The following is a 21,102-nucleotide window of genomic DNA, read 5'->3' on the forward strand; positions in this document are numbered from 1 at the left end:
TGTATGTATGTGTGTATGTTGCACCATCACTCGAAAATGCATAGAGACAGTTCAACCAAACATGCTATACACTCTGAGACTCACGTGAGTGCACCAGTCATCTTTGTACAGCGCTGTGCTATTTGTCAGAGCTATATTTGTATGTATGTATGTTTGTAGATGTTATATATATATAGGTGTGTATGTGATCACTAGGAAACGCATGGAGACATTTCAACTAAACTTGCTATGTTCCACCAGCACTTGGAAACGCATGGAGACATTTCAACCATGAGACCATGCTGGGGTCTTGGGGTTGCAATGCTGGGATTCCCACCGGGGTGGTTATCTGCATGTGATTGGCAGGATGCTTAACCCATTTACACCATTTATTATACTTCTCATTTATATGTGCAGTGCATTTTATTTTGGCTGTACATAAAACAATTGATTTACATGCACAAGAACCTATACAATATATACTTTATTTATTAAGTTGAAGTGGTTTTAGTATGTGGGAGTTTATTGGAGATTAATTCTGGACTGTACAGACAAATGAACTCCGATATCCCTTGCCTTTGCTGTATGATTTGATAATGTTAGAGTTTTTAAAATGGTTGTAATAATCATAGGGAGAAGTAAAGATTAGTCATTAGCTATAACTGAAATGCTGTATTTAGCAATCTGAGTGTTAATTAAAAGATCATTCCTTAGTTTTAAAATGATAAAATACAAGTCATTGAAATTCATCTGTGGAATAATGGACAATAATGTGTAGTTCATAAAGCTTTCTAGGTATTTGACATGATTAGTGTGCTAGATTTTAATACGTTCTCTTCCCTTTTCGGAAACTTTAAAATAGTCATAATTGGAATCAAGTTTAGTGTCACTTATCTTTATGTAGAATTAAAACAAAATCTATTAATCTTTGCAAGACAATTTCCACTTCCATTTATCACTTTCCAATGGCCATTTCTGGGGTGAGACATGACTGTAAATTTACACATTATTAGCTCACCCTTTATAGGATTCCAGGGAAGCTCTGCCCTTCCTGCCACAGTAAAAATATATAATTATTTGTATTTTCTGTTATTTAATTTCAAGAGGTTTACTAACCAAACTGTGGGAAGGTAATATATTGATTAGTTTGTATAAAAATATTTTTGGTCCAGTAAACATATACATACAAATATTTAACACTTTCTGTTTTCAGCCAGCAAAGTGAGAAATTCTTTTCACATGTTTACCAATCTAACTTAAAGACGACCTAGATTTAGGATACTGGTATTCGTGGTCCTATGACACAAGTAATTTGTAAATCATAAGTAAAACTATTGAAAGACTTGTGAAGCTAAAATATTCGTTTCTAGACACTGTCACTAGGGGTCACAAAAAACTGGGATACAAAATTGGGACCCTTTGCTGTAAATGCAAAATGGTTCCTCAGGTTTAGGGGAGTTTTTTTTTAAACATCCCGGACCTTTTAGTGGCATAAATGGCATATTATTTGTTGGAAATGCGGCATTAGATTTGGAGGAACCAATCTTTGTTACTGTATTACTAAGTAATCAAAGTGTAAAAACATGTTTTCTTTTTATTTTAACATAAAATGTCTTATTTAAGAAAAATAATTATTTTACGGTGGTCACCAAGGGCACCTAGAAAGAGGTAAATTGTCAGATGCCACTTGCATGGCTCTGTTCATCAACCGTTTTATGCATGTAGCATCTAGAGACCAATGAATTCTAACCATTCTACAGGGTATCTGTATAACGAGAAAACTCAGAAGAAACAATGTATCAGTGACCCAAAAATACAAAATAAATCGATACCCACAGAGCACAAAGGAACTTTTGAAAAGTCAATCACAAGCTCAGCTCAGTCACAATGAAATGCTGTGGTATGATCTGAAGCAAGTTATTTTATTATAATATCGTTTGAAAAGTTTTTAAACAAAAGTAATTTTAAAATATAAAAAACATAATAAATAAACAAAAATTAGAGTGCCTTCTAATCATTGTGAATGTCTGGCTAGGCATATAGGCAAAGAAATTACCAGATTCTACAAAGAATATTGATTTACTAGATATTGATTAGATTTTTAAAAATCCAATTTCCTTGATTTTTTGAACATTCATTTTTAAGATATGGCAAACCAAAGTGTTGTGTTGTTTGTTAAAGGGACATTACCTTTGTTAATATGGCACAAGATCAGATCACATTTCATGAGCCATGGTAAAATAAAGTATTTAAAAATATATATCACTTCTAAAACTGACTGCCTGTAAACAGCAGGAAAGATATATTTCAGTCCGGATTGCTTTAGAACTGTAGGTCTAATTTTTTTTTTTTTTATGATGCAAAATTTTACCCAGTGGCTGCTTGTGCTTTTTCTATAACCACCAAAGTGAAAATTACTGATAAGCACTCGCCGGTACAAGCCTCTGGGTTGCAGTTAGTGTTCCCAGGATGTCCATTTTCCTGGTCATGTAAATGTCTCTATTCTACACTCCCAACACAATCTATATAGTCAGAAGTGAAATTACACTGCAGTTATTGCATGGCAAGCGGCCTCCCCAGCATTCCTTAGATCTGAGAAGAAATCTTAATCCTGCTGGTCTAATAATCAAGTCTGTTATGTCTGCTTTAGGAGTCTAGCACAGGAGATGCCAGACATGGGATTTTTTTGTATATTTATATACTGTAAAAAGGCATAACAACCACTTTTCACTTATTTAAAAAAATTGTTAATATATATATTTGCCCTTTTAAAAGCTAAGGTTTCAATTCAAAAGAATGCAGCTGTGGTAAGATCAGCCACTCCATACATACTCTATCACAATGTTGTGTGGCCATTGCTACAGTTCCTTAGATAATGATCTATATTATCTTGTAAAGCTTTATACAGTAATTACCGCCTCATTAGTGAGCTGTAGGCAACATCAGGAAAGCTGCAATTCCATTTCTATTTGAAAAATAATAAAATGCCACATAAATCCAATAGTCACACATCTGAAATCCCTCTTAAAATTCAAGACCATGGATTGACAAGTGCTGTAAGAAACAGAGTGCCTTCCTGAACCAGTGGCTTTCAGATGTTCAGTCCTATTGTTGCTTACATTAAGCCTCTAATGATCACATAAACTGTTTTATGTCTAAAAACAATAATGCGTGCTATTAAGTACCGCAAAGCTGGCCTGCAAGCAGCTGGGGTAATTATAGCTTGCTATCAATGAGACAGTAAATATCAGCGACCTTCTTTTTGCTAGCGTTGAGAATGCCGATTATGCAGGGACAATTTAGTTTGCAGTGGCATGGCCATTTTCCAACTATTAGCAGGAAATGAAATGAGATATTTCATTATTATTTAGTATGAAAATTCAGTGGAGAAGTTGCTGAAAATTACCTCTGAATTTATACTTGAGTTACTACACTCATTATTTCAAACATCTTGGTCTGAATCAATATCAGTAATGATTCATTCTTTTGATTAAGAAGTGACTCCATCTGTAGATGTCAGATAATTACCAAGATGACCCATAATGAGAACATTTCACAACTCTCTGACTTAACTTTCTTATTCCCTCAACAGCATAATGACTTCCTGAAAGAGCTTTTTATAGTGTGCCTATGCTCCTGGGGTTTCTTTTCATGATCATCTACTATCAATGTGACTTGCGCATTTTTTTTTTGTTCCTTACTTTAAAAATAAAATAAATAAAACTACGTTATGTACAAAAAAAAAAAAATCATGTACTGTCAAAGATAAAATGCCATCATTATATGTGCCTTCTAAGCCTTTATATTTACTTATGGATCTTAGAAACCAAAATACGTGTATTAAAAAGAGACAGCGCACAATTTTAAATTATGACACAGAACATGCTTTGTTATTCAGTTAAGGACTCAAAGGGGAATTAATTTCTGTTTTATTATATCAAATATTGAAATAAGAAATGTAAGATATTCTTTTGATCTATACACTGGAGAATATGGAATTTAAAAAGTTTGCGAAAAGAAATCTAAACTTTTGCTGACAGGTTAGCATAAACCGTGAAATTTATTGCCGCTGCAGTGTACAGAGGGCGCTTTGTAGCTGTCAGATGTGTTACTGTATCTCAGCATAGTAGTGCACTGTTTTAGGTGAATAATGACAGTGTACAGAGCTACATTTCTCTTTTTTTTTATGCCAAATGACTTACAGTTCAAATCATTTGTTTCCCATCTATACACTACCTAGAATACTTATAGATTTATTTAACAAGGAAATGTAGAATACATATCATCTGCGAAGAGCAGTTAACCACAGAAACCCGACTTTTCTATATTAGAACAATTAAAGATGATTCCAGATGGACAGATTTGGATTGTTGCAACTTGAACTGTGCCTTGTTAAATACACCAATATGTGCCTACCAATATCAGGATATACATGAATGTATGTTTTGAATCTTTATGTTTCACAGGTAGCTTTCACATTAGGATGAATTTATACTACGAAATATAAAAGGGTCCAATTTATTAAAGCTCTTTAAGACTGGAGAAAATAAGACTATTATAGGAAAAACTGGGTGATCCAGAAAACTTGGCATGGATCTGGTCCAGGACCGAAAATGTTTGCCAACTAATAGCAAAACATACCCAGGTACTCCCATGACAGTCTAACTTCTCCAGTCTTGGAGAGTGCTAATAAATCAGGCCTGAATTGTTCTTACAACTGCTAGACGTTTATAGCAGCTCATGTGGCAGATTTGAGGAACAAACACTTTCGGTAGAATCTAAAATTATTGCTACTACTAAGTTATGAGGTTGCACAATTGCTCACACGTCATTATAGTATATAGGAGCTGGCAGGAGAAACCACAATGTGTGGCAGGAAGGGGAGTGTTACAGAATTCAACAAATCCATAGGTGTGGTACACCTGGAGCAATAAAATGGCACCATTTGGAGACACAAACCAGCGGTATGGTAGGTAGGTACATGACCATCTTTTACAGAACAGTTTTTTAATAACCTGAGCTGAGGGGACAGGGTAAATGAACAAAGAATTGGATCTTACCTTCTGGTTTAAAAAATGTATTGATTTTATGTTGGATTGTAATCTAGAATGCATATCTTCAGTAGCAGCCCGATTTTTTTCCATGAGGCTTGTATGCTCCAACCTAATAAAATTGAAAGACAAATTTGGCTTTGACTATGATTTTGGAGAAATGATAACATACAGAGAACAGATAACCAAACAATTAAAATTTTTTTGGCATAACTTTATAATTGTCAGTTTCATAGAATAATCACTAAAGGATCAAGCTCACAGAAGGTAACAATGGAACTTTTTCATGCCAGAGAAATAAACTAATCTAAGGGTGTGCTTTGTGCCATTGACACATAAATTGTATTCCACAGCAGAAGCTTGTGAGAATATGTGTTACATAGTATACATAGGCAATTAATTAGGTCCCTAATGAAAACATTATGCTAGGTCTCAGAAGGATCTAGCACAATGTTCCCCAGCGTGTCAGAATATCAGATTGAAAGTGTCAAAACAATAAATGTCTTTCTGTAAAAAAAAAAATATATATATATATATATATATATATATATATATATATATATATATATATATAAAGCCAAAAGTAAATATTGCTGCCGGTCTAAAGAAAAGGATACAAAAATTCTTACCATTGTGACCTAAAAAAAAAAAAACATGCTATACCATACCATTGTTTTTAGTAGTTTACAGTTTTAACAGAATTCTCTTTTTACTAGAATGCAATCATCAGAATAAATAACTATGAACAAACCTTGACCATGACAAAAAAATAAGGATTACTTGCTGGACTGGGTTTGGCACCAAGATAAAAAAAAGCTTTGTATACACAGAATGTATGAGGGCTATGGACTCCTTTTCCAGGTTCACGGAACAGCTCTAGGCCAGTTACAAGGCATCTAGCACTGACATGTTGCAAAGGGGAGTGGGTTACATGCTAACCCAGAAATACCGGGTATTTAGCAATGCAGTATTACTGCCACTTCCAACCCTCAGTCTTCTAAAACCAATGAAGAAGTCAATAAAGTCTGAATGACCCCAGAAGTAGATAGCAGTGTAAAATGTGATGTCATGTGACATCAGCTATGTTCATTGTCAATAACTGCATCCTTTTTCATAGCCCTTACCTATGGGCAGGTTCCTGGCAGTGTCAATACTGATACATATACATAATACTGATTAAATATCTCAGGATATGTTTCTGGGGATGTCAGTACGATACAGATTGTGTATCTGCGGACATGTTCCTGGCTGTGTCAGTTTTGTACTGATTGTATATTTGTAGACATGTTTCTAGTAGAGTCAGCACAGTATTGGTTATATATATATGTGCACATGCTTCTAGTGGTATCAGCACAGTGCTCATTGTTTATCTTTGGACATGTTTCTAGTGCAGCCTCTTGTCATATAATTCTGAGTACAACCTGTCCTGATTTGTCTGGGTCTCACACTAATAAACTGGTATCTGCCAGTAAGTTATGACTACATCAAACAGAACAGCATTGGAAGCAAAACTACTCAAAACAAATGCTTATTTTTTTTAGTTTTGGGTAGAGTGGGACAAATTACATAACCTGCCAGCTTTTTACTGCTGCTCATGGCCACTTGGGAGAGCTGATAAGGACCTTCTTGCTCCTTCTTACTCCCCTTAAGGTATACGTAAAAGGACTCACTAATGTCTCATGTAAGCTTTACCAGAGTGATATCAATTTATAGTAATATTCAATGCTTTTTAATATGCAATTTACATTAAGATTACACATGGTGATGTTCAGACAATCTGTCAAACTCCCAACTGTGTTGTGTTGTTACTATATCATACAGGTTTCTGACAAATGTCCATTGCAAGACACATTATGCAGACCAGAACACTGCACTGTGTGCATCAGGAAACCTGCCCTATGTAATGTTTTGCAGCCATCAGTGGGGTGCATGCATGAAGCTGCATGAAGAGAATAAAATATATAGGAAGTCCTAAGTTCAAACAAAGTATGAAAATGTACTGTATAAAGGAAATTAAATCAGTAATGATTCACTGTGCTTTAGCCACCTAAATGGTAGGGGTTACATCCCTTTTTAAGTCCAAAATACAAATGTGTCACTGGTACAGGAAGTTAGGGAAAATCTTCCCAACACTTACATCAATGTTTGTAGGAAAATAAAAGTTTGATTAACATTCCATGTATATATAATAGTCAGGTCTGAACGGAGTGCACCTTGCCCCTAGAGTCTGTTTTAGCAATGGTCATTCTGGATCCTTTGATTAGAGAAACAAGGTAACAGACTCATGCATTTATGTAACATTTCCATCTGCACTAGAGGAGAAAAATATTTAAATAGGAAATGAGCAAGCAGCATAAGGTGAAATATGTATATTATTCACAAACAGGTTCAAGTACAGCCATTACATGGTATCAAAGAGGAGTCAGAAAGGCAGATGGCATGCAGATCTGACAGGCTGTCCTTGTGACAGAAACAGGCGGCTTCAAAGTTCCTTGTAACTTGCCTGTGGAGTCTGTCAAGACAGATGCTGTAACAGGAGCACTGGAGGAAAAATTCAAGGGTAGAGCTAATGGCAGGATGTGTAGTACTTAACACATCCTTGTTTGTAATAGTATGAACAAGGGCAAACATATTTGTGATTAAATATGCATTAGGTAACAGTAAGAAGGGTTGTGATGAATACCGCACAATTCTGAATATGATTCCAGCTTGCTCTACTACTACTACATCCCATCATGTTCTGCACTTCTCATACAAATTAAATGGCTTCAATGCAATCAATAGGGGTTTGAGTTACTACATTGTAAATTGGCTCAGATCCCTGCAGTTGTTCCGCTAAAGTCCTTGGGACCCTTGGGTACAATCTGAGCTGATCTTACCCCCTTCCGTTTAGTCTATAAGACACGTGGATATTCCGGTCTAAATGCTGGTGGCTGCCCATTTAAAGTGGAATTGGAGTAGAGTGGGGATGGCTTAGAAGTTTAGATTTATATTGATGTGGTCTTTTATAGATTCACCGTCATTTTCTATCCTCACAACGACTTTGTCACCAGCACACAGTAAACAAAAATTTCTAGGTGGGATAACAAATGTTTTTGTGCCTGTTTAGGTGAGATTTACCATCACCTACTGTTTTGGTGATACAGGATATAAAATAAAATCAATCAGGACTGTAAATGATAGGCAACCTCTCAAGCAATTACTCTGCATGATCATACTTATAAGAAGATATTTAATGTTGCCTTTCTCTGGAGTAGCTAGAGCAGAGATACGTGGTGAAGGGCCAGCTACATTTAGATGAACTATTAATTGCTAATTAGGAATAAATTTAAATAACTTAGTAATTGAAACTGATTTATTAAAGCTCTCCAAGACTGGGGAGGATACACTTTCATCAGTGAAGCAGGGTGATCCAGCAAACCTGGAATGGATTTCTGAAAAGTCATTTGCTATTTGTTAGTAAATGTTTTCAACTCAGGACCAAATCCATTCCAGGTTTGCTGGATCACTCAGCTTTATTGATGGAATTGCATCAGGCTCATTGTAGCTCATCACAATGCTGTTATTATTCTAAACAAGTTACAATGAGTCATGTAATCCTGTTAAATCTTACATGATGCTACTCTTAACAACAAATATTTTCTCTTTAGTACCCAACATGAAGTCAATATCTAGGATACAGAAACACAGATCCCTGAAGGATTGCTGCAATGCTGGATAACAGATCCAAGATTCTGCTTTAAAATAGAATATACAGTTAGTTACATAAATATTTGGACAGAGACAACTTTTTTCTCATTTTGGTTCTGTACATTACCAAAATTAATTTTAAATTAATCAACTCAGATGCAGTTGAACTGCAGACTTTCAGCTTTAATTCAGTGGGTTGAACAAAAAGATTGGATAAAAATGTTAGGAACTAAAGCTTTTTTTAACACAATCACATATTTTGGTGACTTCAGGGCTGGACTAAAGGGAGTACAGGTATCACTGGGACAGGAAGGTATCTCCCCCACTACCATCACTACCTTGCATACCATAACCCTGTCCTCTTCTCCTGCTATCTGCGCTGACCCATCTTCTTCACCCCTGCCTTCACCTCTCTAGAAAAACTTTTTGGTAGTTGCTATAGGAGGAGTATAGGGGAACACTTGAGGGATAGCTCTGAGTCTGCTCATAAGATAGTGGCACCAAGCAACAGTAAGGTGCTTTGTATGTCTACATTAAAAAGGTTTTAACAGGTTATTAACATGCAAAAAATACATGAAATGTGTGTGTAATATTACTGAGTATATAGTAAAGTAAAGTTTACTGAAATTGGAGTGTTTCTCCAAACTAGAAATTTGTGGTATAATGCCCAGCACTAAAGGAGTTAAACTAACAGTACATTCACAGACATGTGATCATTTACATGTTGAAAAAAGAATCATTAAAAAAGGAAAAAGAAAATCTCTCTGGTGCCACTTTTAGAGTTGAATATTAGCTGCATCATGGCTGCGCAGATGCATTTGTAAATAACTCTCCTTGCTGGAGATGTAATTATGGCTCTTTAAAGGCTGATTTTTTTTTTGAATGCTGTATTTTTTTTATCACTCTGACTGGCACCAATCGATAACAGGAGTATTTTTTTTTTAACTACAGGAAATGGTATTTGACAATAGCTTGTTCTACAGCATTATAAAAAAAAACTCTTTGTTCAGAAATATATTGATGTGCTGCAGAGAACAGGTTGCCATGCCCGTGAAACAAAAGCTAGTTTTGCAACAACGTTCTAATCTGTGAATTTATATATCTATTATGGAATCATGCATGGGGTCGCCACTGGCTATATTCAGACATGTACAACAAATAAAAGTATTAGACTGTACACGTTAAAATGTGAAGAAAAAAACATTCTTCTTTAAATGCTTGCATCCAAACAGAGATATGTCCAGAAATTATACAGTAAAATTCTGCATTAGGCGGCATCCTACAGCGGCAGTTGTCTATCACTGAAAACGTAACACATACCTTCAATATAGGAGTGAATAGAGTTATTTTATTGGGGACCCGTTGGGAGAATTTACAGTGGTAGCAGTGTTGCTCTTATGGATGGACCAGTCAAAGCAATAAAATAAAACAATATAAATATATGCAACCTTGTGCTAAAATTTGTAAAATTTAATATAACCCAACAAATACCATTAAATAAAAATATTAGCACACATCAAATACTCCACCAATATATGTATAGATATTTTTGGCGCTAAAATAGACCAATGCCTTAAAACAGGGGAAGCCCTTTATAAAACTTTCTTGTATATAAAAAAGTTCATAAACAAAGTTTGCATAAGACTCCTCAGCACACCAAATGTCTCCCACCAGGTAAAATGATATACGCTCACAAGGAGTTGTGGACCATAGTAGTAAATAATGGACACCAGCTCCAGAGAAGCCACTGCACTGGACCAGAGATCTGTTCACTACCTGTCCAGGTACCACTACATTGTACAATGTTTAAAGTTTTTCAATGTTAGTAAGCAGATGTCTTAGATATTTGTATGGACAGATATAAAAGAGGCCATGATGTAAATGCTCACTAAGCACAGAATCAGATAGGGTGTTTTCCTTGCAGAGGCGGTTTGGTGCTAGACAGGGCCACATAGTAAAAATCACACCAGTGTAAATTTAAGTATTTTAGTGTGCAAGATACACTTGATCAAAGAAACATATTTTAAGACTTTAGGATTTTCTATCTCAACTTTAACTAAGTATCGAAAAACCTAACCTTTACATCAGCATTTTTTTCTACTACTATTCTGGATTTGTATGTGTTACAAGAAATATGTGAAATTCTAGTTTGCCAAGTACTAAAGTGGCAAAATACTAATTGTTAACCCAAAGAACCTTATTGTAATTAAATAACCAGATGTAGAATATCAGCATGTTGAATGTAGTAATATATCTTGCCCAGTTGGTGATTGGTGCCAACAACAATTATTTCATAGCTTGCAGTGATCTTTCTTGCACCCAGAATGGAGAGGAAGGCAAATATGTTGTGAAATCTTACATATGACCATGTGACTTATCTGTGTGAACACCAGAGGCCTATGGACCTTTACAAAGACATAGTGCATCTCATAATTGTTAATTCTGTCTAGTGTCTTTGTCTCTCTGCTCTGCATACCATGATGCATAATGAAACAACATTTATGTCTTGTTTTATCTTTCCAGGAGAAATATTTTATGAATAAATACATATTAAAGAGACATTTTATCAACAATGACATTCATCTTTTAATGTCCTGTACAAGCAAACAATCAGTAAGTGCCATCTGATTCTGGCCAACTATCACATCATAGTGGGAGATAAAATGTGTAAACTACCCCTTGCTGAAGGTCAAAGGAGAAAATGGTTAGCAAAAAGCAAATGGGAAAGAGTATATTAAATGAGTTTTTTTTTATTTACTCACATGTGTGCATGCACATACATTAATTGCTGTGTTCACTTAGGGAATTTTATATGTATACTTGCTTTGACAAAGTGCCATTTTCTTTTCATGTATGAGCTTCATTGGGACAGGAAGTGAAGAAAAATCTCCACAATGCACACACAAGCTGTAATAAAAACCTTTATTGGACAAATTTTAGCTCCTCTCCACTGAAAATAAAAAAGGACACCTGAAAGTATTTTTATTATGGCTGCTGCACATAAATCAGAAATCATTATTTTACCTGAAATTATTCAAACATACCAACACATTTATCCAAGTAATGAAAATGGTGTATGTTCCTAACATGCTTCCTCTACCACAGAATACTGACAAATGCAGTGCTTATTACTAACATAATTACTATTTTTTTTTAAGTATGCAAATGGTTTCTGCTTGACCGTGCACATAATAACAACAGTACCAATTTCACAGAGCATTTTATAAAAGCTTGCCTGTTACCAGCGGGGGCCCCTTCAAGCACCACAATACTTCATTTGTCAACAAACACAGTGTGTGCCCAAAATGTGCCTATAGACAATTTACTTTGGAAATATGGCTCTCTTATTGAGAACTGGATCCACAGCTTGTGTGTGTCACAGTTTTGCTGTTCCCAGAAACATTATTAAACTATCAATCACAGAAAGGGACAATGATAGATATATCAGAAGTACTCCACAGGGAGGAAACATTCTGCAGACCGTCTGCTGCTAAATTACAACTCCCAGCATCTTACAATATTCTTTGTATACCATCAGAGTCCCACGGCATTATTAACAGCACTCATGCTTAATACAAATATTACACGTTTATATCTAAACACTGCATTCGATTATTACTACACACTACAATGATTCATAGGATGTCCATTGTCTATATTTTTCATAAGTTGTTCCAACTATATGCACCACAATGAGATTTACAGTTGCAAGAACAAACATTGTGTTACCTGGACCCAAAACATGGTATGAAACTCATTCTGTCAACCACACACCCAATTTTTTATATAGTCCCATCTTTTCTAAGCAAATAGTTTAAACAATAAAGGTACTTTAAGGAAAACATAGGTGAACCACTTGGATTTGTGGGTTATTCAACTCACGTATTCCAGTCAATTAGATAAGGTAAGCAGTCTAATTTGAAGGTGTCATACCCGAATAATAGGTCAAAAGAATTGGCTTCTACTAGGACAGTTAACTAGAGAGTCTTCTCAAAAACCATCTGGTCATATAATTCATGCCTTGGTTAAAAAAGTAAGAATATTTTAGAAGAAGAATTTTAGAGATGCATTGGCTGGAAAAGGCTACAAGAGGATTTCCAAAGGCTAATTTGTGGTAATTTAGTAAAGAATTATAGGCTAATTAAGAAAAGTAAATTATAACATTGCAAGAGATTTTTGAATTAGTTTTGTAAATGTGATGAGAATTTACCTTTCCTAAGTGTGCAATGCTGGACATGTCTACCATAGGAAAATCACTGACCAAACATGATGTTTGAAATACATTGCTCTCAGTTTTGCAAAAGACTATCTGGATGTTTCACAAATCTACTAGGAGAATGAACGGGTAATGGATAATACAAATGTGTAAGTAAAAGCCATGAAAGATTGTGGAAACAACGTCATGAAATTGGTGTAGTGGTAAATTGTAAATTATTTTACCATAATCTGTCAGAATGTTCAGTTTTTAAGAGAAAACACATTATTTTCTCCATCCTTGAGATGCAGGCTAGTAAGTATTATTGTGTAAGTATTCTCTCTAAAAAGCTGTACTGTCCCTACAAAATGTGGGAACACACTGGACCTAGACTATCAGATTGGAAAAACTAGCAATTGTTCTTTGTTTACCACAAACGAGTTTCATCCTTTCTTAATTTTGCAGTTATTTTCTAGGATAGGTTTACATTAAGCTACCTCTGCACACCCAGTATTCTAGCAGCATTTACCAAGATTTAGTACAAATTCTAGCAATCAAAACTGTAAAAAGGTGAGAATTAGGCTCCATCCAAGTTCTGTTTGCCAAGTATGTAAATTTGTGTGACATGTCAGCTAATTCTACATATTTCCTTTCAAGCTCTTCCAGCTTTAAACCCTAGTTTTTTAAAGATTAGTTTGCAGCTGAATATGAATTGGTGGAAATCAAGATCAGCCCCTCTAATTTAAAGAAAACACCAGAAAAATGTTTAAATGGAAAAGGAGCTGCCTTTTGTAAATGTGTTGTAAAAGTAATAGACAAATATTAATAAACATGGGTTTGGTAGCTGTAGTTTTTTGGATACCATATTGAACAGAAGAGGAGAAGCAATAGCTACATTTTCTTAAGTATAAGCAATAGAATGAAGGGTCTCCTTATAAGAGAAGGAATGAAGTATTATGGTAGCACTCTTTGTATACTTGTTGCTTCTTGACAGGTGCTAGTTGAATAGGTTTGAGTGGTAATACGCATGTGCAGGATCATATCTCCTGCATGGCCGGTTAATAACATAAATTCCTCAAATCAGAGGACTAATCTGACTAACCTATTTCTCTTGCAACCCCTCCAAAACAATGTGGTCCAAAAATAAAGGCACTAGTTATATTTTTCTTTTCAATGTAACTTATGGCTAAGGAAAAACGAGCTTTGCCAAAAGGAAAAGCAGAAACTTTATGATTCCATTGGCCTTTTTTTCATATTGAAGTTTTTCCACTTGCAAATATTAGCTTGATAGGCTTAGACATCAACAATAAATTGTTATTTTGTCAGTTGTTAGGATTTATTTTACAATTTAGGTTTAACCAAACGTATAATGTGCATTTCTGGTTTTCAAGTTTTTATATCTAAAAAATGTAAAGAAGCTACTTAACTCTCCAACAAGCTGCAAATGTCAAGATCAACTTTATTGTACACAACTACTGTAAAGTATATCTAATTGTTTTCTTTTTTGTAAAGATTTACTGAATAAAAGGCAGGTTTCAGGTCTTTCCTTGTTATCTATTTTGCATCAAATACATCTTTGTTAATTTTTATGGTGGGTATACCTGTCCCAACTTTAAATGGGAACGTTGAAATAAAAGTGGACAAATCTTTTAAAATCAGTAATGTGGTAATAATGTATCTAACTCTGTGTCATGTAATGAGTTTTAGAGAAGACATCTCAGTTCTATTGATTGATGTGTATTCCGTGTATCCATGCTTAACTCAGCCGTGTTCTAATCAGAGCTGCAACATTACAGCAGCATCTTCTATAGCATACCTGCTGTGCCTTCTCTCACTCCTCTTACAGAATGTATTTCACAATCCTTTAAGAATAGCCCTGGATAAACATGGCTCCCATCCACACATTCAGCACTGAGCCGAAGCAAATTTGTCATACAAAGCTGAGTCTGTTTCCGCTTCAAGTAACAAACCTACCATTTCCTCTTATCATTGGGCATCTAGGTATGTGCTTATTTTTTCTGAGAACATGCTGTGCCGCTATAGCATACTCAGTTGTGACTCCGGTATATTAATGAAATTGTAATGGAAAAAGGAAATTGCATACAACTGGTAATATCGCCATGGCCTATACATCATTTTTGTTATGTTTTGTCACAGAATCTTAAATTTTTTTCCCCCTATCTTAACTTCCACAAACATAAATGACAGATTTCTCTCCATATTCTCGGCAATGACATTTGCCGTAAATTTAATTTATAATAGTGTACCAAGTATCCAGTGCAGCACTGTCATTGAGATTATTGAAATGATAGTTCTGCGAGATGATCTATCAGTCCAAACGGCAGGACTTGGACCAATCTCGTCTATATTAAAATTACCTGCGCTGTAAGAAAGCTATAACTCTTCCTCTTTCTCTTACAAGTTTGCCTTCTGTTTTGAGTTTTTGTAAATAATTGCATTCCGCTGATCAGAAACAAATTCTAATGTACTCCACTCACCCTGCCATTGATCACTGGAAGCGCTAATATTGGAGCTGAAAATATGTTTATGTTTCAAACTAACTGACATCTTTATAATAAAATCCTGTACTCTCAGCCAGGCGTGCTTTAATATGAAGATCACAATTTACTAAAGTGCAGTTTTCCTGGGATGTGAAAATCCTGCAATTAAATTGTATTAAATTTGCAATTCTCAAAAGCTCAATTTTATCTAGATTTATGCTCAGCTCACGAATTTGATGTTATTTATCCAAGATGAATGAATATACAGTGTTTTGTCAGATTTACTGGCTTCGTTTAAGGGTTCCAACAGTGTGCCGAACATATTGCCAAGAATAGGAACAAGCTGCTTAATTGCAGCATGGCAGTGAAATTCTCACTGGCTGCATCAGTTTTAACATACATCACTTATATTAGAAAGGACTGTATATTCATTTCATATGTAAAAGGAACATTTGTATGCATGCATTTACAAATAATACATCTACCTGATAACACTAAAGATGTACTAAACAGCTGGGTAGATGTAAGCTTATGCAAAGGAGAGTGCAACTGCAGATAGCATTGGAGAGAAACATTATAGGGTAAAGTGTATGTGCTGATAACTTATGCAGCTGTTAATTTATTATTTTTATGTTTTAGAAGAATAAGCTGCTTGATGGATTTAGGAATGGCAAGATACATTGGATTTAGAAATATACAAATTACATATTATAATCCTAAAAGCGAATCCCATTCTTCAGTTATTTTATATTTTCTACTAACACATTACAAAGGAAATGATTTGTTTACTTTTGTTTGACCCCTTCAGCATTGGATAAGAATAATTAGAGCCTACCATGTGATGATATGATAAATTATTAATTATCTGATTTGCAGCAATGATATTTTTGCTGTAAATCAGATATTTAACAGTATTTCTTCACTGGCTTGTATTAGCATATTTGCCTGCAAAAAAGCCTATGCTCCAGGATGTTTTCATAGAGACATGTTGCATGAAACAAATAAATAATAATAAAATAAAAGCATACAAGACTTACTCTTGTGTGTCCAGCTGTCTTCTTAGTTTCATATTCAGTTCTTGCTGTTCAATAACATTCTCTTTTACAAACTAAAAAAGATGAAACAGCTTGTTCATAAAAGGTATTTAAACTTTATATAATGCCAGTATATTAAAGGTTTAACTTCATTTTCCAGAGAAAAAAAAAATCTAAGAAGGACCACAAAGTTAGATAACACCCCAACACCTATAAGGCAACCATTAATAGCTTTCAGAAGGTAAATGCCTTACCATAACTGCACATGTGTAAGATCTGCACTTTTTTTTCCATTGAGGTCTCTGGATCATGGGCATGCGCAGAAGGAGCAGCCTGAAGCCTCCTGGGATTTATGTGACATTCACTCCCATTCAGGCTTTACAGTCTTAGTCTCAGTCTTAGATAAAATAAAAAAAATGATACGTCTGCTTTAACATACCACCTGTAAGAAAGGTAGGCATACACCTTCCTTTTTTACAGGTGAATATTTTTTTCCCTAGGGTGATTGAGATATCTATACAGATATCACAAATTGATGTTTCTTTATTAACCACCTAAGCGTTACACTGAGGTCTAGATTTCTGTACCAAAAGTGATCCACTGTTTTTCATGCACTTTTTTTTTAAATTGTAGACCTGTAACTTACAGAAATATGTCCGAACAGGGGTTCTAGTAGATAATATGAATATAAAAAATGTTTGAAACACACACGCTGGATGAGCACAGGGGGACCAGGTAAGTGAAAAATCTCGGGCTTAACCATCCTTGCAATTTTTTTTTGCCCGAGCGAAGGTCGGGCTTAACTGCAAGGAGGTTAATATAAAATTACAAAAAAAAAACAAAAAGCAAAACATGAACTTATCAAAACACTATAAACTGACTCTATAACATCCACTGTAGTTTTTAAGATCAGATCAGATCAGAGATCAGATCTAATTTAAAAGAGTGCATGTCTCCTAAATGTATTATAAAAGACTCACTATATATTATAAAATAAAGGTATGTTCAACATTATTTACTTTTTTCTTTGTCTTCAGATTATTTGCTTGAGAGACCCTGGCATTTTCTTTGGTCCTAGACAAAACCAGTCCTTAATATTCACCATCCTAATCACCAACCTGGAGTAATTTCTGTACCAGTGTTGCTTTTTCCACAAGTTTTACATTCATTGAACTGATCAATTGTAAAGGTATAAAAGTCATTCATGGAGCAGAAACACCAATTCACTTCTTGTGTGTGTAAAATAATTAGTAGTGACATTTTTACCCATACTAATCATATTGGAATAGAGGTAAAAATATGCTGCCATATTGAAACTGCTTGCATAAAAACACACAGGTAAAATTGACCTGGTCCGTATGGGACTGGTTTAAGGAATCACCCCAGTTCAAATTAATGTGGCAATGAGCATACAGAGAATTGACGACACGGAAGAGTTAGCTCTAGTCATACGGGCTTGTAGAATACTGGGCCAGTGGGCCAGTAGGCCTCCCCCCCCCACACACACACTCTCCCAAGTTCATACCCACCCCTGTTTTAGGGTTTTTTCTTCAGGCTTTTAAGTTGTATAAAAAGAGGTCTTTGCGACATACCCAGGATTATCCTGGGCTGGCATACAAGACATATAGCACAGTCCTCATGGTTGAATATATTTTCATATATTTTATGTTCTTCTAAGACAATTGAGTCTGATACAACATCCCTGGCTATGTATTTTCCCTTCCCTGTTTTCTCTCCAGGTTTTGTTCCCTTGGAGCTGCCCCCAATATACACTGTTATGGTTTACGTATGAAAAGCGACATAAGTTCTGTACTATATTCTTGTTTTTATAGAGGTTTAACCCCTGTTATATTTACATTTTGTCCTTTTTATTCGTATTTCCTTTCTTGTTATACTTATATTTGTATTACTGAAAACTAATAAAAATGATTGAAACAAAAAAAACACACAGGTAAAATGTAAACACTAAGGAGTATTATGGTACTCCTTATGGTGGTGGTGGTGGTGGTGGGGAGGAGAGCTTAAAGATATGAAAGACTTGTCTTGCATTTGGTGTAGGGTTATATTTAAATACGAAAAGATTTACGATAAGGAAGGATGAATATAAAAGAAAACCAATTTTGACGTCATGCCAGTCCTTTTTCCATTGCTGCCCCAGGCACTGTTCCCCCAGACCCTTTGAAAAAACATAACCAGATTCATAACACAGTAGATGAATGAAAGGGGCAATCTTATTAGTTTCAGTGGGCAATAAGAACATATCTTTGTTCGGGCTCTTTTATTACAACCATGAACTGTTTTATATTTGCAAGACATTTCAAAGTATGAAAAGAACCAAAGGTATATTATCTATTGAGGGTCTATAAGCAATAATTTTATACAATCATATCATTACCTTTAATTGTTCATTTTCAGTTTTCATTTTCTCCAAATCAGCTTTTAGGTTATTAACCACAACTAACAATGCCTCTTCTCTTTTCTGGAAATTGCTGTAGTAAAATAAAAACATAGTATATATTTTTTTTGGTGGAAGATCATAATGAGTAACTAGAAATTGCACTATATACATACGATAAGCATATGTATTAGAAGTAAAATGTACATTTCCAAGCATTGCTCCTTTCTAGCCATATCTGATAAACTCATTTATCTTTTCTTTAAATGACTCCAGTGTTGGGATACAACCTAGGTATAATGGAACAAAAAAGTGCCATCTCACATGAATGATACATTATAGTAAATATGAAGCCACAAGCCCTACCTCCACTTTTTTTTTGTGGAATTTAGGCTTGCTCCTTGAACACAATTCAAAAAGCAATGCCATCCATTAGAATTACCTATTATGCCCTCACATTATCGCTTGTGGTGTAATGCTGCTTTGGGGTGCTCTGCTCTGTGAGGTTATGCACATAAATTTGTTTAGCATGTTTTTTGATGTCAGCTTTTCAATATAAAACATTTCTTGCCAATTGTTCGCATTAGGCAAACGCATGTTAGCAATCTCATTGTCTCCGGCGATATGGCATCAGTTCCCAGCAATTTTCTTTAATTTTATCATTCTCCAACAGTCTCCTGTAAGATGACAGCACTCTCTGCAAGTCTCCTATACCATGCCAGTAGTCTCTAATATGGTAGTCCAATGTACCATGCAATAAAATAACATGATTGTGGGTAGACCTGCAAAATAACTTGTTCTTGTTTACAAATGACCAAAAGTAGAGTTTAGAGTTATGGAAACCAACTGAATGAAGCTCTAGAGAAACAAAGTAATTCAGAATATCATGATGAAAAACATATTTATTAAGAAATGTATTTGGCTTACCAGACACCGGCCAAGATCTAAAATATAGGCTAATGCTAAAGCACAAATGCATAGATTTAAAAGTCTAACCACATCAACAACATAAATCAGAATGGTTCCACATCAAACATACAAAAAAGTTTGTGTTGTTGCTATTGAACACTGGGTGCAAAGCAACGACTTGAGATGTGTGGCCACATGTCACATGTACAGTAGCCAGAGTCATCTTTGCATTTTTTGTGCCCCCTACATACATCAAAAGCTTACTATAAATCAACAGCAAAGCCAAAGGATTTGTATATTTGAAACACAAAAGCTGTAATGCATATTATATGACTATGATTCCTTCAATCTAGGGGTCCTCGCACTATACCCTTCAACAGCACTTCATGTTCACTTCTCTGTGCAGAATTCTGTCATGCTTTGTGTGCCTTGTTTGCAGCAGAGAATAACTCTCAAGTAACTAATATATATATATATATATATATATATATATATACATATATATATATATATATATATACAACCTCAGTATTGTCATTCAGAACCAAAACACCAGAAAAAGGTTTGTTATAATAAACTTTAATAAAAGCTCTTTAGTACAGACAAAGCTCCTCAATATAACTTGATGAGATCACAATCTTTCCTGTTGTGAATTGATGCAGCCACCCGTCTCAGATGTAGAATATAAAACATTTATAAATGTGGATGATGCAGGACCTGTAAAATTCATCTTTTGAACATTAATATCTTATTCATTATTTGTTTTATGTTTTCCCAACATCCTGTTTTAATACTTCATTACTTATACACTGCTTTTTAGCCACATGGCTTCACACATTCTTGTCAGCTGAGACAATACTATTTATATTAATGACATCCTTACAATCCATATGTTTGAATGCAATCCAGGCAACTGTAATTCTACATATGGTGTAATCCATCTCCATTGGCTGTAACCAATAAATAAAGGTGACCTAAACAGCAGGTAATGTGAAATTTAAAGCACCATCACATGGTTAGGTCACATGCCCCTTTATAAGTTGTTAATGGTTCTGAATAGAGTGACGGGCAAAGAAAGTTATATATGCTATTAGGGATGGAGTGTGGGTGTTAAACACCCCCAAGCTTCTCCTGAAAAGCATATTTAGAATTTGAGTATTTGTATTTCTGACCACTGTACTGAAATAGGCTGATAAATCTGGCAACCCCATTGCTAAATGAAATTAAATAATATTATAGTATTTTCATTTGCTGGTTTTATATTATTTAAAATTAAGCTAATTTGTTAGGCAATACCCTGTTTCCCCGATTATAAGGCACTCTCTTATATTTTTTGAAATGCCAAAAT

At 34.9% G+C, this 21,102-nt stretch overlaps 1 protein-coding gene across 1 annotated transcript in view; it reads right to left on the reverse strand.

Annotated features, from left to right (window-relative positions):
• LOC140331915 (uncharacterized) overlaps window positions 1–21,102 on the reverse strand; it is a 209,268-nt gene that overhangs the window by 2,394 nt on the left and 185,772 nt on the right. Inside the window, exons 25-27 of the mRNA XM_072413249.1 lie at window positions 18,846–18,939; window positions 16,454–16,524; window positions 5,040–5,142 (exon numbers count right to left, since the gene is read on the reverse strand). Coding sequence (XP_072269350.1) covers window positions 5,040–5,142; window positions 16,454–16,524; window positions 18,846–18,939 — 268 coding nt within the window. The remainder of the gene's footprint in view (window positions 1–5,039; window positions 5,143–16,453; window positions 16,525–18,845; window positions 18,940–21,102) is intronic.

This window comes from Pyxicephalus adspersus, chromosome 5 (genome assembly GCF_032062135.1).
Source record: "Pyxicephalus adspersus chromosome 5, UCB_Pads_2.0, whole genome shotgun sequence".
NCBI lineage: Eukaryota > Metazoa > Chordata > Amphibia > Anura > Pyxicephalidae > Pyxicephalus > Pyxicephalus adspersus.